Source organism: Mizuhopecten yessoensis, unplaced genomic scaffold, assembly GCF_002113885.1.
Source record: "Mizuhopecten yessoensis strain PY_sf001 unplaced genomic scaffold, ASM211388v2 scaffold10945, whole genome shotgun sequence".
Classification (NCBI taxonomy): Eukaryota; Metazoa; Mollusca; class Bivalvia; order Pectinida; family Pectinidae; genus Mizuhopecten; species Mizuhopecten yessoensis.
This window is the reverse complement of record NW_018408800.1, coordinates 372,187-385,330: the sequence shown is the minus strand read 5'-3', so window position 1 is coordinate 385,330 and position 13,144 is coordinate 372,187. Positions and strand designations below refer to the sequence as shown.

The following is a 13,144-nucleotide window of genomic DNA, read 5'->3' as shown; positions in this document are numbered from 1 at the left end:
ACATTCTTTTTATTGCAATTGTTTTGTCTCAATTGATTTTTGAAGTTCCATTTTGAAGACTTTGATCATCTATAATTTTCTGTTACTCCTTAAGTTTTATCCAGTTTTCTTTATTTTTGAAATGAATTTACATGATTTTTACCAGTTTTCTCTCTCTTTATCTGATAATGCTGATAATGTTCATGCTTAAGATCTTTTGTGTTTGTAAAATATTCATAATAATGTGCATTCTGCCAATTGTACTAGGAAAATATATACTTCAGTTGTCAAGTATCAAATTCCACTTCTTGCCGATTAAAATACATCCATAAATATTTTACGCAGTTAGATATTATCAAAAGGACTGTTAATCTCTAAGTAAAGTTAATATTCTAGAATGTATATAAAATAAGTTTTAGAAAAGAATTAATTGTTTTAATAAAAATAGCTAATAAATATCCATACTGTCTTATCAATCATTATATCGTCTTTTTAATTTCTTCTGGATTTTTTTCCTGCTGCATATTATTGGGTGTAAAATATATTCATATGCTATGTTATTAATTGGTATTTAGTATTTAATGGACATTATTGTGCCTTATACTAAAATCTCATGTATTAAACGATTTTATCCTCTATATAAGGTATACATGTATTAATGTAATATATATTTCGTAATAGTTTAATATTAAAATGAAATATTTGTGAAGTAATAGTCAATACAGCAGCATATCACATAGGTGTATCAATAATCTCGGCACTGGTTTTTTAATCTTCCATGTATACAATTTTCATTCCATTACTGATTTATTTGCATTAACAAGGCTCGTTAACGGAGTCAATCAGGGTCGAGGGGCTTGAATTTTATTATATATCTATGAATTCCTGTAGAGATTATTTTCCTCAGCTTGCAGATTAATGCACTGTATCCATGAATGTTGTCTTACACATGTGTTCACATGTCATCAGGATAAGCTTATCATCATTGTTATAGAAAAACTTGAAGGTTGTGAATAATTTTATTCAAGAAAACAAATTAAACGCAATATTTTGTTGAGCAATCTGATATGCAAAACACCTTTTTTCTTGTATTTGGTGAGGGTATTCTACATATGATACCATGAATTGTTTAGAGTTACCTCCCTTAAAAATGTTGAAATAGGGTTGTTTGACTCATTTGAATGTTGTTTATACAATAACTGTTGTGAAGTTGATACCAATTAACAATGTCTAAATCACTTTGATTATAAAACAGTATTCAACAGTGTATCTAAGTGGGGAACTCTTTAGGGAAGGAGGTATGTTTTTTAAAGTAGCATATACAATGTAACCTTAAGGTATCTTATAAAATATATACAGGTACTGTTATAATGTCTTACGACATATCATGTAAGATATCGTAGAAAAAGGTTGATATCTTATATATTTTGTATACACTATGAAGAAAATTACATGAGCTATCTGCATGATACTTTATACAATGAAATTGATATACAATTATGTTTAACCAAGATTGCCATTGCTTCTCAATAGGTGTTAAGTTGGCTCGCCACTTTAAATGTTTGTAGTGACGTTGAGGAAGATCAATTCATTTAATTGCTATTTGAGTTTGGGATGAAACAATTGCATTATTGATCTTTGTTCTAGGTAGTTGTATTGTGAAATAAATTCAGCAAGCATGCGTGATGTTAGAGGAATGTCAAATCTTTGTTTAAAGATATGGGACTTAACTTTCTAAAAAGTGAAGGAGTAATTGACTATCTTTAGATGAATGAACTTATTGTTATGTCTCAAGATTATTTCTAGGGTGTGTCTCAAGACCATTATATTAGTTTGTTTCTTGGCTGAATAGGAAATAGATCTCTTAATTTTTATGTTGCTAGAATGTATTTACAAAAATTACAAGAATTGTACATGTATATATTATTCCGACATTGTCTTTAGAATATATAACATTTATACGAAACAGATTTCTTTTTCCCTTCATCTAGAATTTTGAAGCTGCTCTAAAGAATTATTAAATATTCGATTATCACTAAATTAATTTGTAGAATTGAGCAAAAACATCTGTAAATAAATAATTATTTGATTTATTTTTGTTAAGAGAGGAAGAAGCTAACTGAAAATTGTAAATTTTAAAGTAAGAAATTAATTTCATTATTTTGCTTTCCTTACCAAGTTATATGCTATCTGTTAATTCTCTCAATCTTGTTTCCGTCCTTCATACATATGACAGGGTTGTGTGTGATATATACATGGTTTTGTATATACAATTGTTAAATCAATTGATTGAGTGGTGCTATTGGATAAAGAGGGTAGTGAGCTGTGTTTGGTATATTTCAGAATATAAGATTTCTTATGTTTTTGTTTGTTCGGTAATCAATATTTTGAAATGTTTGTGTCAAGAAATTAGGATGGAGCATATAAAGGCAACATTCATTACAGTTGAATTACCTGGTATCTGAAATTACAAGAAATCATATTGAAAATGAATGGCATCTCGTCAAGTCACATACAGATTCAATTTATAACTTTTGTAAAAAGGGGCATTCTTGGGTAGATTTTTAGGGGGCTGCCTGCTGGCATATTTTTTGTCATTAAACATTGCGAAAGAACACTAGCTGTATATATGACCAGATTTGTGTGTTACATCTGTGACACCTGTCACATATTTGTGTCAGGTGGAGACCAGACAGGTACACTTTGTAAATATAATATACCTAATATGTTATTACATGTATTGATAAATCGGCAGTGCTGCTGTTTTATGTTATATGGTAAAATTAATTTACAAAAAAGATCAGATGGCAAGTCGGAGATCAATTTTTCGACAAAATAATGATTTTGGATGTATTTACTGCTGTGCATTCTATATCCTGCATCCAATCCTCAGTTTATTCTTGTAAGCAGACAGTATTACATGGATACAGAAATCCTCGTTGGTAATAGACCATATTGGTTTCTCCAGAACTAGGTTATTAACAATTACATTAAAAGTATGTCAGCTAATATCCTCTGTCCTAGGTGAAATTTGTATTTATGCTTATTTACAAGAGCGCTTATTTACGCTTTATGTCAATAAGCATAATTACGATTTTTACGTGGGATTTAGGATAATGAGCTTATTGTATTGACTTACCTACATATTGTAATAATAAGTAAGTTTAAATATTTAATGTTAAAAGCAACAGGGTACTACATTAATGTTAAAAGCAACAGGGTACTATATTCTGTGATGAATTATATATCCTTATTTAAATGCATATTATTTTTCTGTGAATCTCAAGTTTGATTGTATCTGAAATGAATGTTTAAGAAAAGAGAAATTTATTTTCTATGTATAAATTTAACTTAACTGTAGGAAATAAAAAAAGATGTGCACATTTCAAAGGAATTAGAGTGTCCACATTGTATTAAACTATAGAAATACAATGTAAGCAATGTAAAGGGTATCAAACTGTAACCATACCAAACCATATCAAAGATTTATCGTAGGGTAAGTTTAGTTTGATTCATTCCATGTTTGGAACGGAATATATTTCACTTTTTAATATATTTTGCTGATGTGTTATCAAAAGGAAAGCAATGTGTACTATTATACTTACTGCTCATATACACAAGATTTCATAATTCCTTTAACAAACCATGTAAACAAATCATGAAGGTGTTACTCATTCAAAATTACAATAGCTTTGACACAGAAGCAGGATTTAGGATTTCGATTTCAATATTCAGCATGTGCTAATTTATTCATAAACTGTAAATTTCCCGTTTTTTTTTTTTATGTCAAATGAAACCTTATCATGACAAGCAACATATATCTGGAGGATAAGGATTGAATATAGTTAGTTACTTATCCAGTTAGATTTCAGACTTATTGAGTAGATTTTATATTAGATATATATTTAAGTCACAAACATTGGTCAGACTTAACTAATATAACATACTTACTGATGTATTGGTGCAGACAACAATTGTTTTTTTCTCTACAAGGAAATGTAACATGATGAGGCTTAGATGCCTACATGATGAGTAAGTATATATTTCCAAACTCAATAATTTCAGACTTAATAAGTAGATTTTATACTAGATATATATTTAAGTCACAAAAATTGGACAGACTGTTAATATAACATACTTACTGATGTATTGGTGCAGACAACAATTGTTTTACTCTATACAAGAAAATGTTTGCTGTAGTTTCACCCTCAGTAATAAAGGCATTGATCATTTACAGCGAACATCAGTAAACAATAAACCTTATTACTGGTATGTAGCCGTTCAATGTGAAAGGGCGAAATTATCACTTGAGTAAATACAGATTTTACGGACCGAAGGTAAACATTTGACAGGGCGAACATTTCCCAGTATATATACCCATCATCATTTGTGCTATTATTCACAATGTAAATTAAATAAAAGCTAATTTCAAGGAGTGAGTTTAAAAACTGAAATGCTTTTAATGGGAGAACGATTACTTGTAAATACCATGTAGATTTTCTGTAGAGGAGTCTATATGAAATGTCTGTACAGTCGATTTTAGTTTGACTGAGAAAGTGAAAAGCTTGTACATGTGTGTCACAATATAACCTTATTAAGTGCTTAGATGCCTACATGATAAGTAATTGTATATTTTCAAACTCAATAATAAACTTATTTTACAAAGTCCGACAATGTCTTGCTGTTATTGATGAAGGTTATAAACACCATTTGTTTTCATCTGGATGTCACCAGCAACAGAGAGATTGAACATTTGACAAAAAAACAAAACAATATGACAGCTTGGTACCAAGTATACCTTTATTATATGTTACATGTTGTGGTAATCCATGTAAATATATGACAGATATAAAAGTGTGGATGATATTTTTGATAACATCTTNTAAATTTATAAATGGAAGTTCTTTTATCATGGAATTAAATTAGTTTTGAAATAGTAAGTATACAAATCATATGTACAGGAAATGTATGTATGTATCTTAAGTATGAAAAGCAAAAGTAAATCATCATGATTTATCATTGTCTAGTTTTAAACAAAGAAGAACACATTTCTGCAGTAAAACAGCCATACCCATGAATTTGCTTATTGCAAAAACTTGCTATTTTGTTGTAATTGAGTCCTATGTCTTATGAACATTTAAAATATCATATGAAGCGAAGTTTCTATGTCTGGCAGTCCCACTTTTAAACATGTTCACCAATACAGGAACAACATACTTGATGGACACATTCAGCAACATATGATAGTAATTTACTTTAACTGGTTTGAAAATAACAGAATTCAATCTTGTCCAAAGAGTCTTGAGGAATGCCAAGGGCAATAACTCTGTGAATATTAATATTTAGCACATACCTGTTGAATCTTGTTATAGTAATACAAGCAATTTTCAGACCATGAAATACAATGTTCTGTATTGCACATGTGCAATACGGAATGTTGTATTTACCTACTAGCCGGAACTACATTTTATGGGAATCCCCTTGTCATGGCGAACTGAAAAGTTCCCGGTATTTGCAAAAAATATCAAAGTTTATAAAATCTTTGTATCGATCTCTACCAAATACGGAAGGTATGTGATAAAAGCAAGACCACACACTTGTGTTTTTCTAACGAATCAGAAAGCACTCATTTATTGCGCGGACATATTTATTGGTCCACGCAATAAACTCGTGCTTTCTGATTCGTTAGAAAAACACAANCAAGAGTCTTGAGGAATGCCAAGGGCAATAACTGTGAATATTAATATTTATACCTCTACCATGTTCTGCAGTGAATACACTCATTTAATTTTTTCTGTGTATTACCTCACATGATGACACCAACTGTGACATCAACATCAACATTAACACGACCGACATCCTGGCATTGTGATGTTGCATACACTCTAAATAATGTGATAAAATGGACATTAAATTCGTTTTCATTTCATAAGATTGATTGTCCTAATTTCTGTTTGGTATTTGCTCAGCAGAGTGCCTGCATGATGCAAAAACGTTTAGACTCCTTTAATAAATGTCATGATGAAATGAAAACCTGATTTATTTGATGTTAATTGTCAGAGTGATTCTTTCATATTTATTATAATTAACGTCAGAGTGATTGTCCATGTGATGAATACATATCTGTACATGCATATAACTAATGATGCTACTTCATTCTAATTGGTTAATCAGTTTCCATGCAATCACTGCCCTTAATTAACATGGTTTGATTTCAACCATATATGGTATGCTGGACCACAGCTACAACATTGTCTCAAAATGCTTGTTCTAAATGGTGATGAAATAATTATATCAGACAGCTTTCTCAGTTATTCTATGACTTATTAAAAAGGAAGTTTCTGAAAAAATTTTGATTACTGAAATTTATCAGTCATATAACTGTCATGAAATTAAGAGAATCATTTATCTGCAGAGCCTTACAAAGACACCTTTTAACAAATATATTATAACGTATTGAATCAATATATATAAGGTTAACAGTGATAATAAGATGTTGAAATTTATTATAATTGGTTGAAAAAAGAGAGACAAACCCCAGTATTATCCTGTTTTCCATAATAATAAAAATACATTTCCAGATAAAAGGTGTGAGCAATGTAGACAATTAGCAATGCACTCAAATACAACTGTATTTCTACTTTATATACCCTCTTACAAGTACAATTGGATTTAAATGGGAGTAACCCATCATCAAAATTAAACAAGAACCAGAGCATATACCAAATTAAGTAAGGCAATTTAAAGCTAATATTAGAATTTCACTCAGTCTAGATTCTGGATACTTTAATTTACTAGAACCACCGGGTCACGAGACAATAATAAACAACACATAGATCTCTCCATAATATGACACACACAATTTTTTTAACCAGATTCATGTTACGGGGGTATATTAAATTGTTAGAAACTTTATATATTATTCTTCCTGACAATATCTCCCTCACTGCATGTAATCATTAAATAAATGAATCCAGTAACAACTAAAAACATATTTTTAATATGGACAGTGTTTGTTTCAGCGCACATTAGATTGGTTAATTTTGTTTTGTAAATACTTACAGAAAACATGGAAACCGGTTTGTAAAATATGGAAATGTGTTAATTAACACATAAAATAATATATAAATCAATATAACAGTAAATCACAGACTAGGTATAAACTTTGATTCATGAAAAAAATGTAAAACATATATATATATATTTTTAAAATTAATCAATTGAAAATAAAATATTAATTTATATATTAAAACTTCATTTGAAATACCATAAACATATTTATTAGCACACTCAATATTTTAGCACTCAAAGGTTCCTCAGATCTTAATTTGGGCTATCATAAAATGACACCCCGACTCTTACATTGATTAAACGCACTCCAGAAACCTTACACACTGTGTCTGTATACATAGATACTGTTATACATAACATATGGTAGTGCACTCTTCCATTTATCAGAAAACATACCCAGTTGTATGTATTCTGATGATGACCCACCAGGTGGGCCAAAACATGTTAACTGGATTAAAGCTGATGGGACTCCCCATTGGATGTAGTACTCAGGTCATCTCTTCTTTTGAAATTTGATTATTCTTAAGGCCGGACTAGTGAATTCCATTTAGAAATCCATCAACTGGGGTTTCCAACACTTTACTGAACATTCACTATCGGACGTTGGATCTCATTTTCCCTTGAAATATGTATACATATTGTTCATATTGTACATAAGGTTAGTGCGCCAGAGATAGCATGATTGAGAGATGCTAAAATATCAAAGCTGCTCAAATAAGTATGTTTACCGTACTACACAACTGAAAACATAGGAATATGAAAATATGATCGATAATTCAAAAAATGACAGGTAACCGATGTAGATGTATGATTTTATCACCTGGTTTATCATTTACAGGTAACCGATGTAGATGTATGGTTTATCACATGGTTTATCATTTACAGGTAGCCCAGTGTTATCTGTAACAAACACATATACCCATCCAATTAGACCTATCTTTGGCAGAAATAATTAAGGCACTTATAATTGATAATATATTGTGGTCTAAATAATTGTAGCAATTTATATAGATATTTACTATTTAAATTTGACTGTCAGAAAATAAGATATATCTGCAATCAGTGTTAATTTGTTCAAGTCATGCCTGAAAAATCATTGGCACTATGAGCTAATTAAGTTCTCATCTACATGAAATGGTGTTGAAGAATTGGACAACTTATCAGTGGAAGGATAAGCCCTTAAGTTTACGGTTTATAACATAGTGTTTGACTGATCACTATGATAACTGACATATTCCAGACCTCAAGAAATAATGATTGCTAAATAATGGAGGTAATTACATTTCCCAGAAAATTGTACGCCACCCTCCAAATTGTATACATTATAGTACATTTATATTGTCACTAAATAATCTGAGGTTTATAACCCTGTTATAACCCTGGTTTCATCACCTTAATGATACAATGTCAGATATCAATCAATTGATGATTTCATGATTAGTAAAACTGAAAACAAAATAGGCATATAACTTTGGCTTGAAAACTATTAATGTCCTATACTGTAAATTGCTGTCAGGACAATTTCGACACCCCAAACAATTCACAGAGTCACGACATGAAAATTTCCATTCTTACAGTAAGATTCACAAATAATTCCACATGCACATTTAGGGCATTTCATCAAACATTAAACAAACCTTGATTGAAAATTAGACAGTTATTGGCAAACAAAGCTTGATAAAAATGGATTCTGGATATTTGAATGATGGAGAATTAATCTCATTATTGAGCTACTATGGATATTTTTAATCTTTCAGTCCTTATGAACATTTCTGCTAAAACAAGTATCCCTATATGCAAAGCTGAACTTTCACCATTAAAAATTCATTCAATCCCATCTTTTCTATTTCTCAACCATTCCAGATACAGAAAACAGACACAAGTACTACATTCTCGTATCTGTGGCAAGTGGGTTGTCATGGTAACCAGGGTCAATTTTTAATTTCCTGTCCATATTTGGATCAGTGTCAATTAGTTCTGGTTTTTCATTTTTGCTCTGTTCCGATGCACGGGTTTTGTAGGCCTTGGCAATGATAATGAAAATTAAAAAGTTCACAACCATCAACCCACCAATGAGAAAGAAGAGATATTCAGCCTTTCCTTCATTTATTTCATCCGGGAACCAAGGATCTAAAAGAAAAAAATACATCTGTGTATAATAATTACTACAGGTATATACTCCTGTAAGACTCAACACATATGAATATATTTATATGAATCCAACAATAAAACACTAATTATGACAAATTAAGTTCTATTTGTGACATGTCAGCAGACCATTTACCGTAACCTCTTGTAACTAACTGCTCCGTTATATTGCCTATAGATATTAAAATATCTTTTTACTGAACTCAAGTCTGCAGATTGCCTGGTCCAGTGAACTGTCGATCCACAGGTTATCTGCTACAATACACCTATTACAGTATATGCAATGATTAATTGCAGGTAAAAAAAATATGGCCATTTTCTTCTCTTCTTACGCTCCCAAAGTCAGGTACTTGTATTAATTATCTGGATACATAACAATGTTGATAAACAATGCTTTTGATTAGATCTACATGTGAGTTGTTTTATTTTATATAATATCAATGATATGCCACCATTCATTAATCTGATGTTAACTGCCAGGGTTACTCCTGGTATTGCACTAAGAACTTGAAATAATAGATACATACATGTAATACTCAAATACCATTAGTCCAAATTGCCCCCTACGAAGAGTTAGGCGTGAGCGCAACAAATGTACCAAAACTGGGCACCATGCTGTTATGGCGTGGTACTATTATTTGTATTTAAACCAGGCAGCGGTGGCCAAGTGGTAAAGGTGGCTGACATTCTGCTACCACTAGCCCTCCATTCTGCTACCACTAGCCCTCCACAACTGGATCACAGGTCGAGGGGCAGTCGCCAGGTACTGGCCGTAGATCAGTGTTTTTTCTCAGGGTACTCAGGCTTTCCTCCACCACCAAAACCTGGCACGTCCTTAAATGACCATAGCTGTTAATAGGACGTAAAACACATACAAACCAAAATGTATTTAAACCTACCACTTGTGGATGCAGCCTTGACGATCACCAGAATCAGCGAAGAGACGTAGTTACCAATGCCGGATGTCATTAGGAACAAACCCATCACCAAACCTTGCATGAAATCCGGAGCTTCAGAATATGCAAACTCGAGACCTGTGAAAAAAAGAGGTAATATATACATATTAATCATGGAAAAATTCAAGTATGATGATAAAATTCCATCCTGTCACATACGTTTTACGAGTTTTTAAAGACAAGAGGCACATTGGGCCTGTATCAATCACCCTTTTCGTTTGTTAACTGAACCAGACAGGAGGTTGATGTAAAGCAATCATCTCATCAACAGCACTTAAATAATATTTGTAAAGATGCTATTTGACAAGAAACCTTTCATTTCAAACGTAATCTAATATTCTAAACTCAATTAAATTGATTGATCTGTAGATAATATGACATCAATATCTGATAATTACCCATGTGTAATCACAAACCAAACATGTAGATCACAAACATTGTTTTATCTATGTAATCTTAATCATTTAACAAATTTAAATGTTGTGAAAAAATGCATTTCCCTTAAACTGCACAATAGTACATAGTCATGTCTACTCTTAAAGAATGATATCAACACTTGAAGCCTAAATCACTGTGTACATAGGTACATGTACATCATCAGTCCTGTGATTGTGGTGTTTGAAGCTTAAACAAAGATATATATTTATATCAGGTGTACTCTATCATAAATCATGTGACACTTGAACTGTGTTTGATAATTTGAAATGATATTTTTGAAATTGAAATCATTATTTACCAAAACCAATCTTGTTATGTTTACAGTAACCATTTTTGTAGGCCTAATTTATGACAACAGATTTTCATATGTAGGTAATAAAAAGTTAGGTTAACTGACATTTGGGAGAGTGACCAGTAAATATTGTCAACACAAGTTTTCAACAGAGAGAAACTTCTACAGTACAACTGAATGGCTATATTATTATATGACCCTGAATGTTGTGAGGATGTTAAAACCAGATAAACAAGGCAAAGTATAGCAAGGCAATCCATAGTCACCCACCAGTAATGATTTCTATATTTAACAAACATTACACAAATGTTAGGAAGCATAGGTCACTGAGGGAGGTCATAGTGACCTACTCCTTCCACTCAGCCATCCGAAGATGTCCTTGTACACCAAATCTGGTTACTCCAGGTGAAATAGTATAGAAGATATGCCCCTGACAAACTTTTTCAAAAGTAAAGGTCAAAGGTCAAGTCATGCATCACAGTGACCTAATTCTTGCACTCTGCAATCCACGATCCCAAGGTGAACTTGTACACCAAATCTTGTTACTCCAGGTGAAATAGTTTAGAAAATATGCCATGGACAAACTTTTTCAAACGTAAAGGTCAAAGGTCAAGTCATGCGTCATAGTGACCTAATTCTTGCACTCTGCATTCCGCCATCCCAAGATTTCATTGTACACCAAATCTGGTTACTCCAGGTAAAATAGAAAAGAAGATATGCTCTGGAAAAACATTTTTATAAAAGATAAAGGTCAAGTCATAGGTCACAGTGACTTAATTCTTGCACTCTGCCATCCCAAGATGAACTTGTATACCAAATCTGGTTACTGCAGGTGAAATAGTGTAGAAGATACATCCCAAACAAACTTTTTCAAAAGTAAAGGTCAAAGGTCAAATCAAAGATCACAGTGACCTAATTCTTGCACTGTGGGCTCCACCATCCCAAGGTGAACTTGTATACCAAATCTGGTTACTCCTAGTGAAATAGTATAGAAGATATGTCCCGGACGGAAGGATGGAGTGCAAACCTATAGTCATCCCCCCCCCCCCACCTCCCGGAACCAGTGGGGACTAAAAAAAACCAACAGTGGCCATTCCTTTATGTCTGGCCTTAATCTAGGTTCAAATCATTAGGCTGTAATGTTGTCTCATTGTGACTAGGTATGACAAAAGACCCGTGGGATGTGAATGTCCAGTTGAATAGCATACCACTGCAAAGGCTAATTTTCCTTTGATTTCTTTTCTTTCTTTTATGACGGTTCAAATCATAGCTAATAAAGGGACATAAAGTGGAGATCACCTCAAAGCAAGTGATTTTATCAGAATTGCATGACATAGATGATATTGTGGGGAAAATGGCAGCTTTATTTAGAGACACTGATTTTTGCAGAGAAATGTACTCAGTACATTAAACATGCAAGTTTAACTTACCAGATATACTGGCAAACACTTCACTGGCCCCAACAAGAGCAAATTCTGGAACTTGGAGGAACACAGACAATGTTGATGCGTTGAATTGGTCACCAGCCAATTCTTGCATTATTCCCCCTGATTCGGACAATTCTTGTTTACGGTATATTTCCAGTACTCCCGCCACCACCACAGACAAAGCAGCCAGGATCATTCCCAATCCTGGAAGTAAAAAAAAATAAAAAATGTCATACACATGAGTGTCAAGTTTCCTCAATATATCTTTAAAATCTTTTTTTACCTGCTTGATGAATTTGGTATGAAGTTTTAAATAAATTTGACCCTTGTTACCTTGAAAGTGTACATGTGTCAAGGTCATTCATTTTTATATACCAGCTATGTAGCCTTCCACCAGAGTAACTATGTGATAAATATTCAAATTTCGACACCTTATGAGTTGGAAGAGGTAATTTGTGCAACCAGTAAGCTTAAATGGCAGATAATCTTAAAAAATGTATCTGAGAAAAACACAAACCTATTCTTTGTAGATGGGATGGGCTACGTCCATATTTAGCCAGTAGTGGGTAGATAACACGGTCAATGATGGGGATGAGGATAAGAATTATGACAGTGTTGAAGATATTGAGGACAGCGGCTGGCATCTTTACATCCCCCACCATCACGTCCATCCTCTCACTCTGCAGGAAAAAGGTTGACTGCATCTGCAACACAAAAATGGAAAATGGAAATTCTTGCTTATGAGATTTTGTTTTGTATTTTCAATTTATCTGTAATCACAGTACAATGCACATGCAATTACAGTACATATACTTAACTGTGATTACAATACA

The 13,144-nt window shown here is 32.4% G+C and overlaps 1 protein-coding gene across 7 annotated transcripts in view; it reads right to left on the bottom strand.

The window, feature by feature from the left end:
* Positions 1-5,685: 5,685 nt before the first annotated feature.
* Positions 5,686-13,144, bottom strand: part of LOC110463932 (solute carrier family 15 member 4-like) — a 44,631-nt gene continuing 37,172 nt past the window's right edge. For all 7 annotated transcript variants that reach the window (XM_021518884.1, XM_021518883.1, XM_021518882.1 and 4 more), the window contains 4 exons: positions 12,829-13,015; positions 12,315-12,515; positions 10,098-10,232; positions 5,686-9,180 (listed from right to left, as the gene is read on the bottom strand). In XM_021518884.1, the coding sequence (XP_021374559.1) occupies positions 8,936-9,180; positions 10,098-10,232; positions 12,315-12,515; positions 12,829-13,015 (768 nt within the window). In that variant the 3' untranslated portion in view covers positions 5,686-8,935. The remainder of the gene's footprint in view (positions 9,181-10,097; positions 10,233-12,314; positions 12,516-12,828; positions 13,016-13,144) is intronic.